Here is a 17830-nt window from a genome sequence, read left to right as displayed (position 1 = left end):
TTGCTTCTCTACTTGGTTTGTTTCCTTTTTGGGGTCATACACTCTTGTGAATAGCTGGCTGCCTTATTTTATCTAGTCTTTGCCTTTCTTGTATTGGTTTCATGATAACATTGGTTGGTTGGTTCATTTGGTGTGACCAATCAACGTAGAAGTGACTTCCTATAAGTGAGAACTGGTAGTAAAAGGAAAAATGGCTTTTTTAAGTTTTGTTTTTGAGATTGTGCATAACAATATACTAATGATCTTTTGATAAATATTGTGATAAATACACATGGTATAATTTACACGAATGCATATATGGTTTTATAGAATGCGTGGCAGAAACATTGGTACATAACTATTTTGTAGGTACTATATAAGATGCTCGGTAAGTGTCAGTTTCCTTCCCTTTTCTCTGTGGGTTTTCCATCATCCTCAGTATAAAATCCAAATGTTTTTCCTTAGCCTGTGAGGGTCTCACCACCACATGATCTGCCCTTTGGCCACCTCACAAATCATATCCTATTTCATGGCACCCTTCCCCTTGTTCACTGTGCCCAGCCATACCAGCTCCACACCCACAAAACAAACTTGTTCCTTTCTCAACACCTTAACTGCTTTGTGCTCTGCCTCAGGCTTTACCCTGAGATTGTCCTATGGCTAATTCTTTTATGTCCTTCAGATTTCAGTTCCAGTGCCACCACCTCAGAGAGGTCACGTAGAGGGGTCACAATGAACTAGCTGCCCACTGCCTAGCCATTTTCTGTCACGTAGCACTTCTCTCTCTCTCTGATAGCCTTAATTGTTGATTTATTTTTTTAAACTCACCTCTATAATTTTAAACTCCCTGAGAATAGGGATGGGCTCTGTCTTGTCACTCCAGGACCTAAAACGGGACCTGGTAAGTGTTCGGTAAATATTTGAGTGAATTGTTTTCTCATGTTTTTGTGACCAGCTGATAGGCTTAAACTGGTTTGTCCTTACAGTAGAATACTGGAAATAATTCATTAAAAGGTCAGCATTTAAGGGAGGGTTGAAAGAGGCTTTACTATACTATTGATAGTTTGGTATCTACATCTGGAAGCCCAGGCATATATGTGAGTGCTGTACACTTTTCTTGGAGGAACATACTTATAGATGGTGTTTGAATCAGGAAACAAAACATATAGGTGGATAATTGATGAACCAATTTGAATATGTGCCTGTATTAATTATAAATGATAGATTTTAGTGGGTTAATACTTCATTTTAGGATACATATTTCATTCAAGAAAAATGATAAGGGCTAGATACCCCCATTTAAGTTTCGTCCAGGTTCAAGAGATTTTGTAATTTACCTTTAGTTACGTTTGTGTGTGATATTCTGTCTTGAGTAATCATGGTCAGCTTCCCAAAGTTGGTATATGATTCAGAACTCTTTTAGTTGTATGATAGAAACTCAGTTCAGACTAGCTTAAGCCAAAAAGGGAGATTTACTGGTATATGGAATCCAAAATGGTTTGAATAACTCAATTAGAAGAAAGCATTGAGCTGGGCTTTAGGGGACAACTAGAACCAGGCCCATTTGAAAGCTACCGGAAATCTTATCAACAACCTTGTCTTTTTTGTGGTTGGTTTGTTTGTAGATTCGTTTCATTTTCTCATAGTAGATTTGCTTTTTTCACAAGGAGGAAAATATAACTTGCCAGTGCCAGTTTTTATCCTCTGTTTTTTCCTTCTGCTGTAAAGTAGGGACTAACTCTTTCTCTTTTTCATTTGGAAAATTCTTGAAGCACTGGCAAGTTTCATTTGGGAAGGTGCCCACCATGGCCATAGGCTGTGTAGAAACTATGGCTGCTCCCAGGTACCTGGTGGGAGTGAGTGAGGGGAGAGCCATGGGGATGGGAATGGAGTGAAGACAGGAGTTGCTGGGCAGACAGCCTCTTGCTCTTCTGCCTCCCCCCACCTGTGTCACTCCCTCACACAATGGGTGTCCATTTATAGTTGGGGAGGGGGTGGTACCTTTAATCCACCATATATCATCAGGTAAAATTTTCCTTTAACCAGAACTGCACGTTTTTTTTTTCTTTCGCTCTGTGGTTCCCAACCTTTTCAAATACAGATTTTTTTTTTCTTAAGTGAAAAATTGAGGTCCCTCGTGGTAGTAATTGTAATTTTATGAACTCTGGCTAATATGGGTATTCAAGTAAATTTGTCTTCTCAAAATGAGTTATAGTAAATAATTTGATGCTATTTATTTTGGCTTTGTTTTTAACATTACTTCTGCTGATTTAACAGCTAATAGAAGCCAGTATTTGAGGGCAGCTGTTAGAATATTAACAACAGGTTAATTATACATATTTAGGGCATATTTTAATCTCTGAGGAAGTAACCATCATCATCCTAACCAGGTATATAATTTTAGCATGTAACAACATTAACAAGTTGCATATTCTGAACAATTACTATTTTGAGCAGTATTTCAGCAGTTCACTAAAATAAAACAATTAGGCCATGTAGAAAAAACCTTTTGTGACCCAAGAGATAGAAATCTTTCTGGACTTGAGTTGCTTCATCTTTAAAACATTGAACCAGGTCTCTGAGGTCTCTCCTGGAGTTAATGCACTTTGACCCTGTGGTTGCACATATAATTTAAAAATTAAGTTTGTGTTTAGCCAAATTAAATGGAAAATGTACAGTACTGATCTCTTCAGGTTAATCTTTACCGGAACTGTTTTTTCCCTAAAGAAAATACTTAAATTTCTCTGACACCTTCTTAATTTTGAAAAAGACATAAAGGAAATATTTTTTAGGTGTCCGAAGAAGAAACGTGTATTGTTTAATCCAGTAGTCTTTGAGTTCAGGTACATTTGTTACATCTGATTTCACTGTAGAGAAAATTAAAAGAAATAGCACCACATTTCTGAGAATGATTTTTCTTTAATGCCCTTAATTATATGATTGCTGACTGTCAAAACCAATAATTTTTCAGCAGTTCAGGTTTTATTTTGCTCTATGTACTACACACTTTAGAAGTTGTACCAGAAGTATTTCTCCTAAGTACTATGAGAAAATGCTGTTCACATTCATAATTTTTTAAATACTAAAATAAGTTTCAAGTGTTGCCCATGTTAGCTACTGAGAATCTGTGTATATTGAAATAATTTACAATAAAAATAGATAGTGGTGTAACAGAAGGAGAGGATATATATTAGGGCATAAAGATGCCAAACAAGTTGGTCTTTTCTGGCAAACAGTTTGGTTAATGTGTAGCACATGGTTTGGAAGTTAGAAAGTGATGAGAACAGAGAGGATAGGTAAGCAGGGATCATATCATGAAATATCTTCTTTGCTGTGATAAGGGTTTTGGACATTCTTCTGTGACAGGAAGCTAGTGAAGGACTTTAAGCAGAACTTCAGGATATTTCATTCCTGGATATAGTACATGAAGGATGACGTGATGGTTTTAGTGGGAAAAAGGCCTAGCTCTGGACTGAAGAGAGAACGGTGAGCTGGTAGTGTTATTGGTGAGAGTGATATTTCTGAGAGTCTTGCAAACTCATCCACGTTTCTGAATTCTGGAAGGAAAAACGAAAGCAATTGGAAGTTCAGGAGAGAATGGAGTTTCCAGGTTTCCTTCCCTCTGGCTTGCCACTGTTCTTCTTTTTGTGGGGAGCAGGGTTGTGTAGACTTAAGGGTTTGTGGGGGATGGGGAATTAATTTAATATCCAGATGGCTAATGGACAAAATCAGGGCTCCAGAGCGTGCGGACTCAGTATCTAGAATTGTTTAGACTGGCACTATCCAGTCACATATATTGTATACCACACATGTAATTTGAAGTTTTCTAGTAGCCAAATTGAAAAAAGTGATAAAAAAACAAGTGAAATTAATGTTTAACATGTTTGATTAAACCTAATATAACCACAGTATTATCATTTCAGCAGTTTTCTTCATTATGAAATTACTGTTTTTCTGTTTTCCGTTATCCATTTATTAGAAGAAAGTCACTATGTTCAGCCCTCATTTGAACTGTGAAGGACATTAAGTTTCACCTGCTAGAGGGAAAAGTAACAAAGAATTTGTGGACATGTATTGAAGTTACTGCAGTAATCAAGAAATATTTTGGGGAGGTACTCTTTTTCTCCTTAAAGTTGTGCCCGATAATTTTAGCATTCATCAGTGGAACATTGTTTGCAGCAGTGATTACTGTGGTTTTCTGATGGTGACTTTGTAGTTCCTTCATACCTTCTACATGTATTAGTTGTTAGATTTTTCTGTACAAATGTGTTTCTTTTCCCTCATTTGTTTTTTTCAGCCGTTTACGTGCATGTGGATCCATGGATTTTTATTTTGTTCTTTGGGTTATAAATTAATATCATCACACCTTAATTTGTTGCTCAGATTGTTCCAGCTTTGGCCACTGGGAACTCATTCAGGCTGCCTCTGCACCCTTTCAACATGATCTATCCTTTGTTTTTTTAATCACCTTCTTTCTGACACACAAGATGCTCCAAGTTCATCTTGTATTTTCCCTTTCCTAGCCCTAGAATCAGCTATTTCTCCAAGAAACGCTGGCTCCCTGTTATTGGAATCAAAACAAAATTTTATTCTAATTCTGGAAGTAATGTCTTTATATGGATTTCACAAAGTGTCAGTATTGGCTTTGTGATTCTACGACAGATTTTTCTTACGGTTTGTGAACCACATTTATTCAGTCAACAAACTTTTAAGAAATGTTTATGTCTACCATTCTTAGTGGGGATCCAGGGTCACATGAGACGTGGTCATTGATTCTAAGAAGCCTAGATGTGAGAAAGCAGATTTTTTTTTCCAACATATTTTATTAAGTGCCAGGTACTGTGCTGCAAGTGAACAGGAAATAATAAGAACTCAAGAAGGATAGCGTAGGTTGCTTTTAGGAACACATAGGAGGGAAACTTAACCCAGTGTTGGGCCAGGTGGAATGTGGACAAGTCTTGAAAAATGACTAGATCTTAGTTAAGTGTGGAATTGAATGGAGAGTAGGGGAAGGGAAGCTATTTCGAGAAGGGGGAAGAGCAGTGCCAAGACCACTGGGGATATGATACGGGAGGTAGGTCTAGAGATCCCTGTGTGGGATGGTGGTGTTTGGGGAGATGGGAGGAAGTGTTGGCAGGATCCAGATCATGAAGGTCTTGTGGGTATGCCAAGCTTTGGAAAGTTGAGGGACCTTTTCAAGGAGTTTGAGTTGGAGGGTAATGTGATCACATCATCCTGCTGGCACTTGGGAGAGTATGTTGGCTTTCTTGAGACTGTTGCCACGGTAGAGGTGTGAAGTGAAAGTCTTAACTAAGAACTGTGTCTGTAGTTCTCAGACTTCAGTGTGGATCGCCTGGAGAAGTTGTTAAAACATGTTTAAACATCGCTCAGCCCACCTTCAGAGTTTCTGATTCAGCAGGTCTGGGAAGGGGCTGAGAATTTGCATTTCCTTGGACAAAGAAGTGCTGAATATTTTCTGTTCAATTGTAATAACTTCAGACTATTGATAATTTTTAAGGATTAGAAATAAAATGACAAAACTTTAATCAAGACTTAGATACTTTTTTTGAGGGAATCTATGATCCTTATATATTTTACATGTTTATATAAGTATATCTGTGTGTATAGGAAGTGAAGCTGATAATTGTTTTGAAAATTATTTGACTAGGTAATTTATTCACACTGTTCAAAATTCATAAGTGTTCTTTCTCCTCGTGTTTCCCCAGTCCCCCAAGCCACCAGTTACTTTCCTGGAACCAAAACAGTGTCATCAATTTCTTCTGTATCCCTGAGTGCATAATTTACACTTTCCTCAGTATTTTAAAGAAACGATAGGATACTAGTCACTTTGCTGGATCTTACCTTTTTCACCAACGTATTTTAGAGCCCACATCAACACCTTAAAGAGCTCCCCCTCCTCTTTTTTAATGGTGGTAAAGTGTTTTATTATATAAATATACCGTAATTCATTTAATTTGTTCCCCGAGTTGATGGATATTTAGGTAGTGTCAGTCTGCTGCTATTACAGACAGTGTTGCGGTGAGTAACTTGTTGCATGTATCCTGTGTATGCTAGGCTATCTGTGTGATGAATTACTCGAATTGGAACAGCTGGTTGCTTTTGCAAGTGGTGTAGCTACTGCCAGACTGACTCCAGCGGCCGCCCCCCTTTCACACCACTGCTCCCAGTGTGAGTTGGGAGCTCACTTTTGCCCCACACTCTTGCCAGCATAGTGTTAACCAAATAAAAAGTTTTGCTTTTTGCTAATATGATAGTAAAGATGATATTTAATGTCCTTCTAATTTGTTTATTTCGAGTGAGGTTGAGCATCTTTTTTATATATTTGGATTATTTCTTTTAATGAACTATTTTATTTTGGACTCTTCCACCATTTTTTTTTTTTATTGTGGTATAACTTGTGTAAAGTACAGTACACACATTTTAAACTCAGTAAACTTTTAGTTGAGGTATAATTTCCTGTAAAATTAACAGATCTTAAGTGTACAGTTTTAATGAGTTCTGGCAGCTTTATATGACCAAGTAACCAACCCATTCTAGATGAGAGCATTTCCATCACCCAGAAAAAAGTTCCTTCAGGCTTCCTTTCTGTTCAGTTTTCCTTTCTCCCTACCTCAGGCAATCACTTTCTAATTTCTTTTACCATCAGTTAGTTGTGTCCATTAATTTGTGACATATTGTAACTACCAAGATCAAGATGGAGAACATTTCCTGCCCATCCAGCAGGTTCCCTTGTATTCTCCCTGCAGTCAATTATTTCCACCACCAAGGGTAACCACTGCACTGACTGGTGTCCACTATAGATTCATTCAGTAAATCTGTGAGTCATCACTGTGTTGTGTCAGTGTTTTGTTTTGTTTTGTTTTTTTCCTCATTGCTGTGGATGGGAATATAACACTATTACTAGTTTTATTGTGAATGGACAGATTTTTTCTTTTTTCAACTTTGGACTATTTGAATAAAATTGCGGTGAATATTCATGTATACGTGTTTTGGCAGATCTAAGTACTTACATCTTTTTAGTATATTAGAAATGGAATAGATGGGCTATAATTTAGTTATAGGTATATGTCTATTTAACTGTAGTAGGTACTGCCAAACAGCTCCTCAAAGTGGTTGTACGTTTATATTTCCACTAGGAATGTTTGAGATTTCTGGTTGCCCATATCTTTGCTAAAACTTAATATTCATCAGTCCTTTTAGTTTCAGTCATTCCAGTGTTATCTCATTGTGATTATAATCTGAATTTCGATGGTGATAAATGATGTTGAGTGTCTTTTCATGTGCCTGTTGTTGACACATGTTTTTTAACTGGGTGATAGGTCTTGGAATGATTTGTAGGAGTTTTTTATATAGTGTGATAAGCCCATTGTGACATGAGTTTGCAAATATTTTTTTACTGGTTTGTAATATGTCTTTTGCTTGCCTGGCAGAAATCACAGTGAGCAGACTTTATTTTGATCAAAAATTTCATTGTTTCAAAATTGCCTCTGAGTTTTGTGGTATACTTTTGAAAGGCTTTCTTAATTCTGAAGCTACCATATTTTAGGGAATTTAATCTGTCATCAGATGTATGATGTTTTGTTATTTTGTGTATCCCCATAAGATAGGAAATATGCTGTTAAACTAAAAATTTTTTCTTTACCTCTTAGAATCTTTATCTCATACTTTGTTTTTTTGTGTTTTATATACTGCTCTTCCAGATAAATGAGAGGAAAATATACATGAAATAAATTGGTTAAAGTATTTCCCCTAGTTTTTCACTTTTAGAATAGGACTTCCAAGTCACTTTTTGACTTATTAATGTTTTTCCATTGTCTTTTGTGCCACGAAGAGTGTTGGTGGGGGGTGGGAGGAGCATTTCCTAAAAGAATCCAGAAAAGAACTAAAAGCCTTTGGTGCTTTGCTCTTGAGCTGACTTTGCAGTTAGGTAAACCTGGTTTATTTTTTCACTCTATCTTTAGGAAGCGAGGTGAACATTTCTTGTTCTCCAGCTCCTGCACCTCTGCACCTTAACTCTGATGTGTAGGGTTAAGAGAGTGGCCAACTATTGTTTCAGCTTTCCAAGTTGCTGACCTCCATTCTGCAAACATTGATGCTGGTTGCGTAATTACAAGCAAGGACAGATGTGATGTGATGCTAGCTGGCCAATACTTACTAATTGTAAGAAAATCCTTATTTTAGACTCTGTCTTACATTTAATGAATACTTTATGAAATCAGAGAAATGCATTTTTTCTAGATTGATCAGCTTGAATTATTTCCCTTAGTTAAATAAATCAGAATGTTTGTACTGTTCAGTAACTAATTTCTTGTGTATATACATGAATACATGAACTAAATAAATTTAGTTCAGAGAAGGCCAAAAAAAAACACAAAAAACCCCAAAACCCCAAACACTGTACTGTATATGTTACTGAACTATTTACTGCCTTCTGAATATTCACAGGCGGGCCAGTGCTTCTTGGGGGAATCAGTCTGGTGTTGATGGTCGTTTTACAATGATTACCTTTTAAGTAGGATTGTACATGTTTAGTACTGAGGTCAGAGTCTCTGACTTGCACGTCACTAATTAAACATGGAATTAACCTAAGTGGTTCATAAGGTACATGAAAATGTGAGGTAGATGCAGGAAATAATCTGTTTGCCTGCTGCTTATAGAAATCTTTCTTTAGTAAGGGTTTTGGGAAAAAGAAAACTTAAAGAGCACATAGACCAGCTAAAATAACCACATGAAAAGTGAGAAAGGCAAGAATTGGCTTGGGTATCTGAGATAGTAGGTGGGCAGAATTATCAGAAAAACAGCAAAGCATAACTTAGTAACAGAAGTGTAAAATTACGGTGTTAATAAACATTTATTTTAAAAAACAGTGTATTTGTGTACACTTATGTATATGATTGTTGTTTAACTAGCTTTGTTTAGTACTTAATTATACCTTTGTAATTTTTTAAGCTTCTAGAGTGTTACAGACTTTAGGTTTGTTTTAATAATTTAGGACTCTGAGTTTAAAATTACAAAACTCCATAATTGAGAGCTTGATAAAAAAGGCAAACTTACTGAAAGTATCTCATGAAGTTTGGTGTGGGGATATGTTGTGGAACTGGGAACAGAATGAGAAGGACTCAGTGGAGACTGTTGTGGACATTGTATGATTCTTCTTTCTGCAAACTAGGTGCTTCTTATCTGGTCCACAAATCAGCAAAACAAAGCTTCCAGTAGCTCTTTATTTTATACTTTTTGGCTTAAGCTCCTAAAGACAGTCACTCCTACTTTTGTTCTTTCCCATTCCTTTTTTCTTTCTTAGATTAGGTAATGTTCTTGGATCATGTCCAAATCTAACTCTAGCCATGCTCTTAACCACTACTTAATATTATTAAGTTAAATTATATCTAAACTGTGACGTTAGATTCACGAACGCAGTGTTATCAGTGACTTTGACCCATTGATTATGCTTTTGAAAAAATATTATTTATTTAAATTGAAGTGTAGTTGATGTACAGTGTTGTGTTACTTTCTGCTGTATAGCAAAGTGACAGTTGAAAAATGTAAACATGCTAAATTTAGCATGATAAATTAACACACGTGATATTTTACTGAAATACAATGTTGGGTCCTTGTGAAGGTGTATAGCTCGTGTCTTTGAAGCTTAGCCGCATAGCCCCCTGGGTTTGGGGCCATCATAGCTTGTCTTAAAAGCTCAGTCTTTACCAAGCCCCGCGCACCAGGTGGCTTCAGTAATGTTGTTTGCTTAGAGAGGCCTTTCTTGGCGTCATAGAAATACTTTTCTTAGCATTTACTACTGATTGTAATTATACATTTATTTGGGTGACTTTTTTCCCTTCATTCTTTTCCCACTAGAATGTTATGGGCTGACACACCTTTAGTGCTTGGAAGGGGTATTATAAATGCTTATTTTAAGAAAGAAGACTGGATATAAACTTATGCTACTAAAAATGTGATGAGAATTTTATGTCTTTGTGTTTTCAAGTAATTTTTATCAGAGTTGTCATTTATATGTGTGTAATTTATATGTATTGACTTTTATATAGTTTTTCTTTTTAATCATGCAGTTCTCATAACAGTGTCGAATGTGCTCTGTTTTAAAATAGAGGGCCCTTGTTTTCAAAAGTGATGCTTTAAATTGTGCCATAAGTGGCAATTTACTTACCATTTTTGAGGGAATCTTTTTAGCATTAGAGAATTGATATAATTTCAAGAAGTTTCATTCAGTTCCTCAGCAGCAGGAATCAGGCACAACATTTTAAACCCATGATGGAAATGGATTTCTTCTTCTCTCCCATTGAGAAAATTCATCTGGTGCCACATAAATAAAAACTACCCTTGTCACTACAGGAATTTAAAGAAGAATTCTTCCTATTCTTTTTACATTTTAGAACTGGAGGTCTAAAACTCTAACAAGGTATCTCTACATTGAGGCTTTTTGAGTACTAATGATTAAAAACAATTTTTTTTTTATAGCTTTAGTTTTGGAGATGAGGAGAGATGTCCTCTTAATGGCCTCAGTAGTTTAAATGTGAGCTATAGCATAGACATTCCTGTTTCTTGACCTATATTGTGTGTACGTAGAAGAATTATTTGTTTAGTATTACTTCAGGGAAGTTAGGTTAATTTTCTGGGTTTATATAGCCTTAAGGCTGTTAGTGGTTGTCCAGTGGTGCCATAGATTTCCCAGTCACAGCCACACCCGGGTCAGCTGGCTTCTTAGCTCCTCTTAGTTACTGCTTCTGAACTGTCTTCTAAAAGCAACACCATGGCAACATGCAGGATTTTCATTTCTTAATATACAATATGGAATTTAGGAATGTACTGCTGCCAGAGTTTGTAGTCTTGTTCTAAATTCCTATATCTGAACTGGAATTTGCAACAGGTTTTCTTTAGAAATAATGTTATAAAGAGTATTTAGTTCTCCAGTGGTAAATATTATTTGCTCCTTAACCATATAGATCGTTTTACTGAAAACTGCCACGGTGGGCACTTAAGAGTATATGAGAAGGATAGGTTGGAGTATTCAGGTTATGAGCCAAGTAAAACAAAATACCTACTAAAGATAATATTTATGACTTTTAAACTGTTGAGGGATATGTTAGGTGTAATAAAAGGTACCTATTTGAAGTATTTTTATAATTCATTGAATTTTGACAAATAAGTATACCCACATAACCACCCCAGTTCAGAGCAAGGCTCATGTTCATTACAGGGGAAGTTCCCTTGTTCCCATTGGCAGTCAGTCCTACTCTTCACCCTAATCTATCAGTACTTTCTAACACTACAGATCACTTTTGCTGCTTTTAAATTCTTATATAAATGGAATTCCATCCCGTTTTATGGTAGGCGTAATAAAGGCTCTTCAAGGATGTACATACTCTGATCTGCAGAACCTATGTGTATTTTACCTTACATAGCAAAAGGTATTTTGCAGTTGTAATTAAAGTAAGGGCCTTGAGAAGGGAAGATTATCCTGGACTATATCCTGGACTATACAGGTGAGTGTAATCTAGTTTCTTGGATTACTACAAAAACTGTATAGTCTGAGAGATGACTGCTGAAGAATGGTCACAGAGATACAATTTAGCAAAGTAGGCTCTGAAAATTAAGAAAGGGGGCCTTGAGCCAAGGAATGTGAGCTGCCTCCAGAAGCTGGGAAGGTCAAAGAAATGAATCTCCCCCTATTAAGCCTCCATAGAAGATGTGGCCCTACTCTTATATCTTAATTTGAGCCCAGTGAGACCTGTGTCAGACAAGTGTAATAATATAAGTGTAGTAATATATTTGTGTTGTTTTGTGCTACTAAATTTGGGGTAATTTGTTACAGAAGCAATAGAAAGTGATACATATGTTTTTCTTTTGTGTCAGGCTTTTTTGTTGGGATTTCTCTGGGAGTCCAGTGGTTAAGAATCTGTGTTTCCACTGCAGGGGGCACGGGTTTTATCCTTGTTAGGGAAACTAGGATCCAGCATGCCCACATGGTGTGGCAAGGAAAAAAAAAAAAAGAGATTCATCATGCTAGTTGTCTGTATCAGTAATTAGTTCCTTTTTATTTCCTACTACCATTCCATTGTATGGATATACCAAAATTTTTTATCCATTCATCTGTTGATGAACGTTTATACTGTTTTCAGTTTGAACTATTAGAAGTAAAGCTACTGTGAATGAATATTTGTGTACAGGTCTTTGTGTGGAAATAATGTTTTCACTTCTTTTCACCTAAGAGTGGGATTGCTAGGTCAAGTAGTAAGTGTATGTTTAATTTTATAAGAAACTGCCAAATTGTCTTTTTTTCTTTCTTTTTTTCTTTAATAACTTTTATTGAGATACAGTTGACATGCAATAAACTGCATATATTTAAAGTATACAATTTGATATTTTTTTCTTATTAGTAATGTTTATATAGTAATCCCAATCTCCCAATTCATCCCCAACCCCTCCCCCGCCGCCGGCTTTCCCCACTTGGTGTCCATATGTTTGTTCTCTACACCTGTGTCTCTATTTCTGCCTTGCAAACTGGTTGATTTGTACTGTTTTTCTGTAGTCCTCATATATGTGTTAATATACGATATTTGTTTTTCTCTTTCTGACTTATTTCACTCTGTATGACAGTCTCTGGGTCCATCCATGTCTCTACAAATGTCCCAATTTCATTCCTTTTTACGGCTGAGTAATATTCCATTGTATGTATGTGCCACATCTTCTGTTGATGGACATTTAGGTTGCTCCCATGTCCTGGCTATTGTAAATCGTGCTGCAATGAACACTGGGGTGCATGTGCCTTTGTGAATTATGGTTTTCTCTGGGTATATGTCCAGTAGTGGGATTGCTGGGTCATATGGTAACTCTGTTTTTAGTTTTTCAAGAAACCTCCATACTGTTCTCCATAGTGGCTGTATCAATTTACATTGCCACCAACAGTGCAGGAGTGTTCCCTTTGGTCCACACTCCTTCCAGCATTTACTGTTTGTAAATTTTCTGATTATGCCCATTCTAACCTTTGTGAGGTAATATACTTCACTGTAGTTTTGATTTGCATTTCTCTAATAATTAGTGATGTTGAGCAGCTTTTCATGTGCCTCTTGGCCATCTGTATGTCTTCTTTGGAGAAATGCCTATTTAGGTCTTCTGGCCATTTTTTGATTGGGTTGTTTGTTTTTTTGATATTGAGCTGGATGAACTGTTTATATATTTTGGAGATTAATCCTTTGTCTGTTGATTCATTTGCAAATATTTTCTCCCATTCTGAGGCGTGTCTTTTCATCTTGCTTATAGTTTTGTTTGCTGTGCAAAAGCTTGGAAGTTTCATGAGGTCTCACTTATTTATTTTTGTTTTTATTTCCATTACTCTAGGAGGTGGGTCAAAAAAGATCTTGCTGTGATTTATGTCAAAGAGTGTCCTTCCTATGTTTTCCTCTAGGAGTCTTATAGTGTCTGGCCTTACATTGAGGTCTTTAATCCATTTTGAGTTTATTTTTGTGTATGGCGTTAGAGAGTGTTCTAATTTCAGTTTTTTACATGTAGCTGTGCAGTTTTCCCAAGACCACTTACTGAAGAGGCTGCCTTTTCTCCATTGAATATTAGCTGACCATAGTTTAACTCTGGGCTTTCTATCCTGTTGCATTGATCTATACTTTTGTTTTTGAGCCAGTACCATATTGTCTTGATTACTGTAGCTTTGTAGTATAGTCTGAAGTCAGGGAGTCTGGTTCCTCCAGCTCCATTTTTTTCCCGCAAGATTGCTTTGGCTATTCGGGGTCTTTTGTGTCTCCATACAAATGTTAGGATTTTTTGTTCTAGTTCTGTAAAAAATGCCGTTGGTAATTTGATAGGGATTGCATTGAATCTGCAGATTGCTTTGGGTAGATTGCTTTCACAATGTTGATTCTTCCAATCCAAGAACATGGTTTATCTCTCCATCTGTTTGTCATCTTTGATTACTATCATTAGTGTCTTATAGTTTTCTGAGTACGGATCTTTTACCTCCTTAGCTAGGTTTATTCCTAGATATTTTATTCTTTTTGTTGCAATGGTGAATGGGATTGTTTCCTTAATATCTCTTTCTGATCTTCATTTTTAGTGTATAGAAATGCAAGAGATTTCTGTGTGTTAATTTTGTATCCTGCAACTTTACCAGATTCATTGATTAGCTCAAGTAGTTTTCTGGTGGCATCTTTAGGATTTTCTATGTATAGTATCATGTCATCTGCGAACAGTGACAGTTTTACTACTTCTTTTCCAATTTGGAGTCCTTTTATTTCTTTTTCTTTTCTGATTGCTGTGGCAAGGACTTCCAAAACTATGTTGAATAGTAGTGGAGAGAGTGGGCCCAAATTGTTTTCTAAAGTAGCTATTCCAGCTCACATTCCTACTAACAGTTTTTCTGCCTTGCAAGTTTTAGCCTTTTTGATCTTAGACATTCTACTGGATGTTTCGTAGTATCCTTATGTTTTAATTTTCATTTAATTGATGACATTCATGTATCTTTTATGAACTGTTTAAATATTTTGCTCATTATTTATTTAGGTTGTATGTCTTTATATAATTGTTGCAGTTTTCTTTCCTTTTAAAATAATTAATTAATTGGCTGCATTGGGTTTTTGTTGCTGTGTGCAGGCTTTCTCTAGTTGCAGTGGGCAGGCTTCGTTGTGGTGCACGGGCTTCTCTTTGAGGGGGCTTCTCTTGTTACAGAGCACAGGCTCTAGGTGCACGGGGCTAGATTCAGTAGTTGTGGCATGTGGGCTCGATAGTTGTGGCTCATGGGCTCTAGAGTGCAGGCTCAGCAGTTGTGGCACACGGGCTTAGTTGCTCCTCAGCATGTGGGATCTTCCTGGACCAGGGATCGAACCATGTCCCCTTCACTGGCAGGCAGATTTTTTTCTTTATTGGCTGTGTTGGGTCTTCATTGCTGCACACAGGCTCTCTCCAGATGCAGCGAGTGGGGGCCACTCTTTGTTGTAGTGTGCGGGCTTCTTATTGCGGTGGCCTCTCTTGTTGCAGAGCACACTCTCTAGGTGCGTGGGCCCAAGTAGCCGTGGCACATGAGCTCAATAGCTGTGGCTCACGGGCTCGAGAGCGCAGGCTCAACAGCTGTGGCGCAGAGGCTTAGTTGCTCTGTGGCATGTGGTATCCTCCCGGGGCAGGGATCGAACCCATGTCTCCTGCATTGGCAGGCAGACCCTTACCCACTGCGCCACCTAGGAAGTCCTGGCAGGCAGATTCTTAACCACTGCAACGCTAGGGAAGCCCCTGCCATTTTCTTTATATATTCTAGATTTAAGTCCTTTGTCAGAATTACATAGAATACTTTTTCCAGTATATGGTTTTTTCATTCCTTTCATGTTCTTTCTTTTAAGAGTCAAAAGTTTTAAATTTTGGTTGTTTCTATTATAAATTTTTTGTTTTATGATTTGTCCTTTTTTTTTCCTTGTGTACTAAGAAAACTTATCCTTTGATGTCTTTTTTTTTAAATTTTATTTTTATTTTATTTATTGGCTCTGTTGGGTCTTCGTTGCTGCATGTGGGCTTTTTCTACTTGCAGCGAGCTGGAGCTACTCTTTGTTGTGGTATGCGGCCTTCTCATTGCAGTGGCTTCTCTTGTTGTGGAGCACAGGCTATAGGCGCACGGGCTTCAGTAGTTCTGGCACATGGGTTCAGTAGTTATGGCTCTCAGACTCTAGAGAACAGGCTCAGTAGTTGTGCACAGCTTAGTTGCTCCGCTGCATGTGGGATCTTCCCAGACCAGGGCTCGAACCCATGCCCCCTGTATTGGCAGGCAGGTTCTTAACCACTGCACCACCAGGGAAGTCCCATCCTTTGATATTTTTAGAAGCTTTAGAGTTTTAGCTTTTACATGGAGGTCTTTGATCAAACATTAAATCACTTTGATTTCAATTTTGTGTATGGTATGAGGTAAGCTCATCCCCCCTGCCCACCACCTGAATACCCAGTTTTTTTCAGCACCATTTGTTTGTTTGTTTTTAATAATTAGGGACAAGCATCTGCTTTTTTTTTTTTTTCCAAAAAAATTATTTATTTATTTATTTATTGGCTGCATTGGGTGTTTGTTGCTGTGCACAGGCTTTATCTAGTTGTGGCAAGCAGGGGCTACTCTTCATTTCGGTGCGTGGGCTTCTCATTGTGGTAGCTTCTCATTGCGGAGCATGGGCTTCAGTAGTTGAGGCACTTGGGCTCAGTAGTTGTGGTGCATGGACTTATTAGTTGCTCCGTGGCATGTGGGATCTTCCCAGACCAGGGCTCAAACCCGGGTTCCCTGTATTGGCAGGCAGATTCTTAAACTGAGCCACCAGGAAAGCCCCCAGTATTATTTGTTGAAAAAGACTATCCATTGTCAAAAACCACCTTTTGAGGGGGTTGATTTCTTATGACTCTCTGTGTACCTGGTCATATTGTCTGTAAATAAAGATAACTCATTCTTTCTGATTTGTATGCCTTTCATTTCTTACTTTATTTCAGCTGGCTAGAGCTGCAGTAGGTACATTGTTACAGTTGCTAATACAGGACATTCTTGCCTTGTTCCCAATTTTAAGGTCAAAGTATTCTGTCTTTCATGTTGAGTATGATGTTAGCTACAGGTTTTTCATAGATTTTTTTTTTCAGATTGAGGATGTTTTCTTCTGTTCATAGTTTGCTGAGAATATTTATTGTGAATGGATGTTGAATTTTGTCAGAGGTTTTTCTGCATCTACTGAGATGCTCATAATGTATTTTCTCCTTTATTATTTAACACTTTCAAATGTTAAGACATCCTTGCTTGCATCTGTAGTCATGATGTACTGTCTTTTTTTTTTTATATTGTTGATCTGATTTCATCATATTTTGTTAAGAACTTTTGGGACTTCCCTGGTGGTCCAGTGGTTAAAAATCCACCTTCCAATGCAGGGGACGTGGGTTTGAGCCCTGGTTGGAGAACTAAGATCCCACATACTGCAGGGCAACTAAGCCTGTGTGCTCTAGAGCTGGTGCACCATAGGGAGAAGAGCCTGTGTGCCGCAACTACTGAGCCCATGTGCTCTGGAGCCCGCATGCCACAACTAGAGAGAAGCCTGTGTGCTGCAGTGAAGAGCCCGCGCACCACAATGAAAGATTCTGTGTGCCTCAACAGAGATCCCACATGCCGCAGTGAAGAACCCACATGCCACAACTAAGACCTGTTGCAGCCAAATAAATTTTTTGTTTTTAAAAGAATTTTTTCATCTATGTTTGCAAGGGACATTGACTTATAGTTTATTTCCAGAAAATAAGTTGAGAAATGTTTGCCTTATTTTTTGAAAACTTTGTGTAGGTTTGGTATTTTCTCTAAATGTTTGATACCGTTCACCAGAAAAGTTATCTGGGCCTTGTTTCCTTTGTGGGAAGGGTTTAAAATGACATATCAAATTTCTTTTATAGACATGTGGCAGTGTAAATTTTCTATCTCCTCTCAAGCTGTTTTGGTAATTAGTATTTTTTTTTTTTTGGGGTACACCAAGTTCAATCATCTGTTTTTATACACATATCCCCGTATTCCCTCCCTTCCTTGACTCCCCCCCCTTGAGTCCCCCCCACCCTCCCCGCCCCAGTCCTCTAAGGCATCTTCCATCCTCGAGTTGGACTCCCTTTGTTATACAACAACTGTAATTAGTATTTTTGAAAGCAATTTTTTTCTCCTAATTGCAGAATTTATTAGCTTAATATTTTTATTATTCTTTTAATGAGTGTGGAATCTGTGGTTATATTACCCTTTTCATTTCTCATAATTAGCAGTATGTCTTTTTCTTGATGATAGAGAGGCCTATAAATTTCACTGGTTTATTCAAAAACAGAC

At 37.4% G+C, this 17830-nt stretch overlaps 1 protein-coding gene across 12 annotated transcripts in view; it reads left to right on the top strand.

Annotated features, from left to right (window-relative positions):
* TBL1XR1 (TBL1X/Y related 1) overlaps positions 1-17830 on the top strand; it is a 178659-nt gene that overhangs the window by 13148 nt on the left and 147681 nt on the right. The window contains exon 2 of one of the 12 annotated variants that reach the window (XM_057738131.1): positions 7962-8160. The exons of the other annotated variants lie outside the window; for them this stretch is intronic. Within the exon in view, the coding sequence (XP_057594114.1) occupies positions 8134-8160 (27 nt within the window). The 5' untranslated portion in view covers positions 7962-8133. The remainder of the gene's footprint in view (positions 1-7961; positions 8161-17830) is intronic. 12 annotated transcript variants of the gene reach the window in all.

This window comes from Hippopotamus amphibius, chromosome 6, assembly GCF_030028045.1.
Source record: "Hippopotamus amphibius kiboko isolate mHipAmp2 chromosome 6, mHipAmp2.hap2, whole genome shotgun sequence".
In the NCBI taxonomy this organism is placed as follows: Eukaryota; Metazoa; Chordata; class Mammalia; order Artiodactyla; family Hippopotamidae; genus Hippopotamus; species Hippopotamus amphibius.
This window is presented reverse-complemented; position numbering and strand designations above follow the sequence as displayed.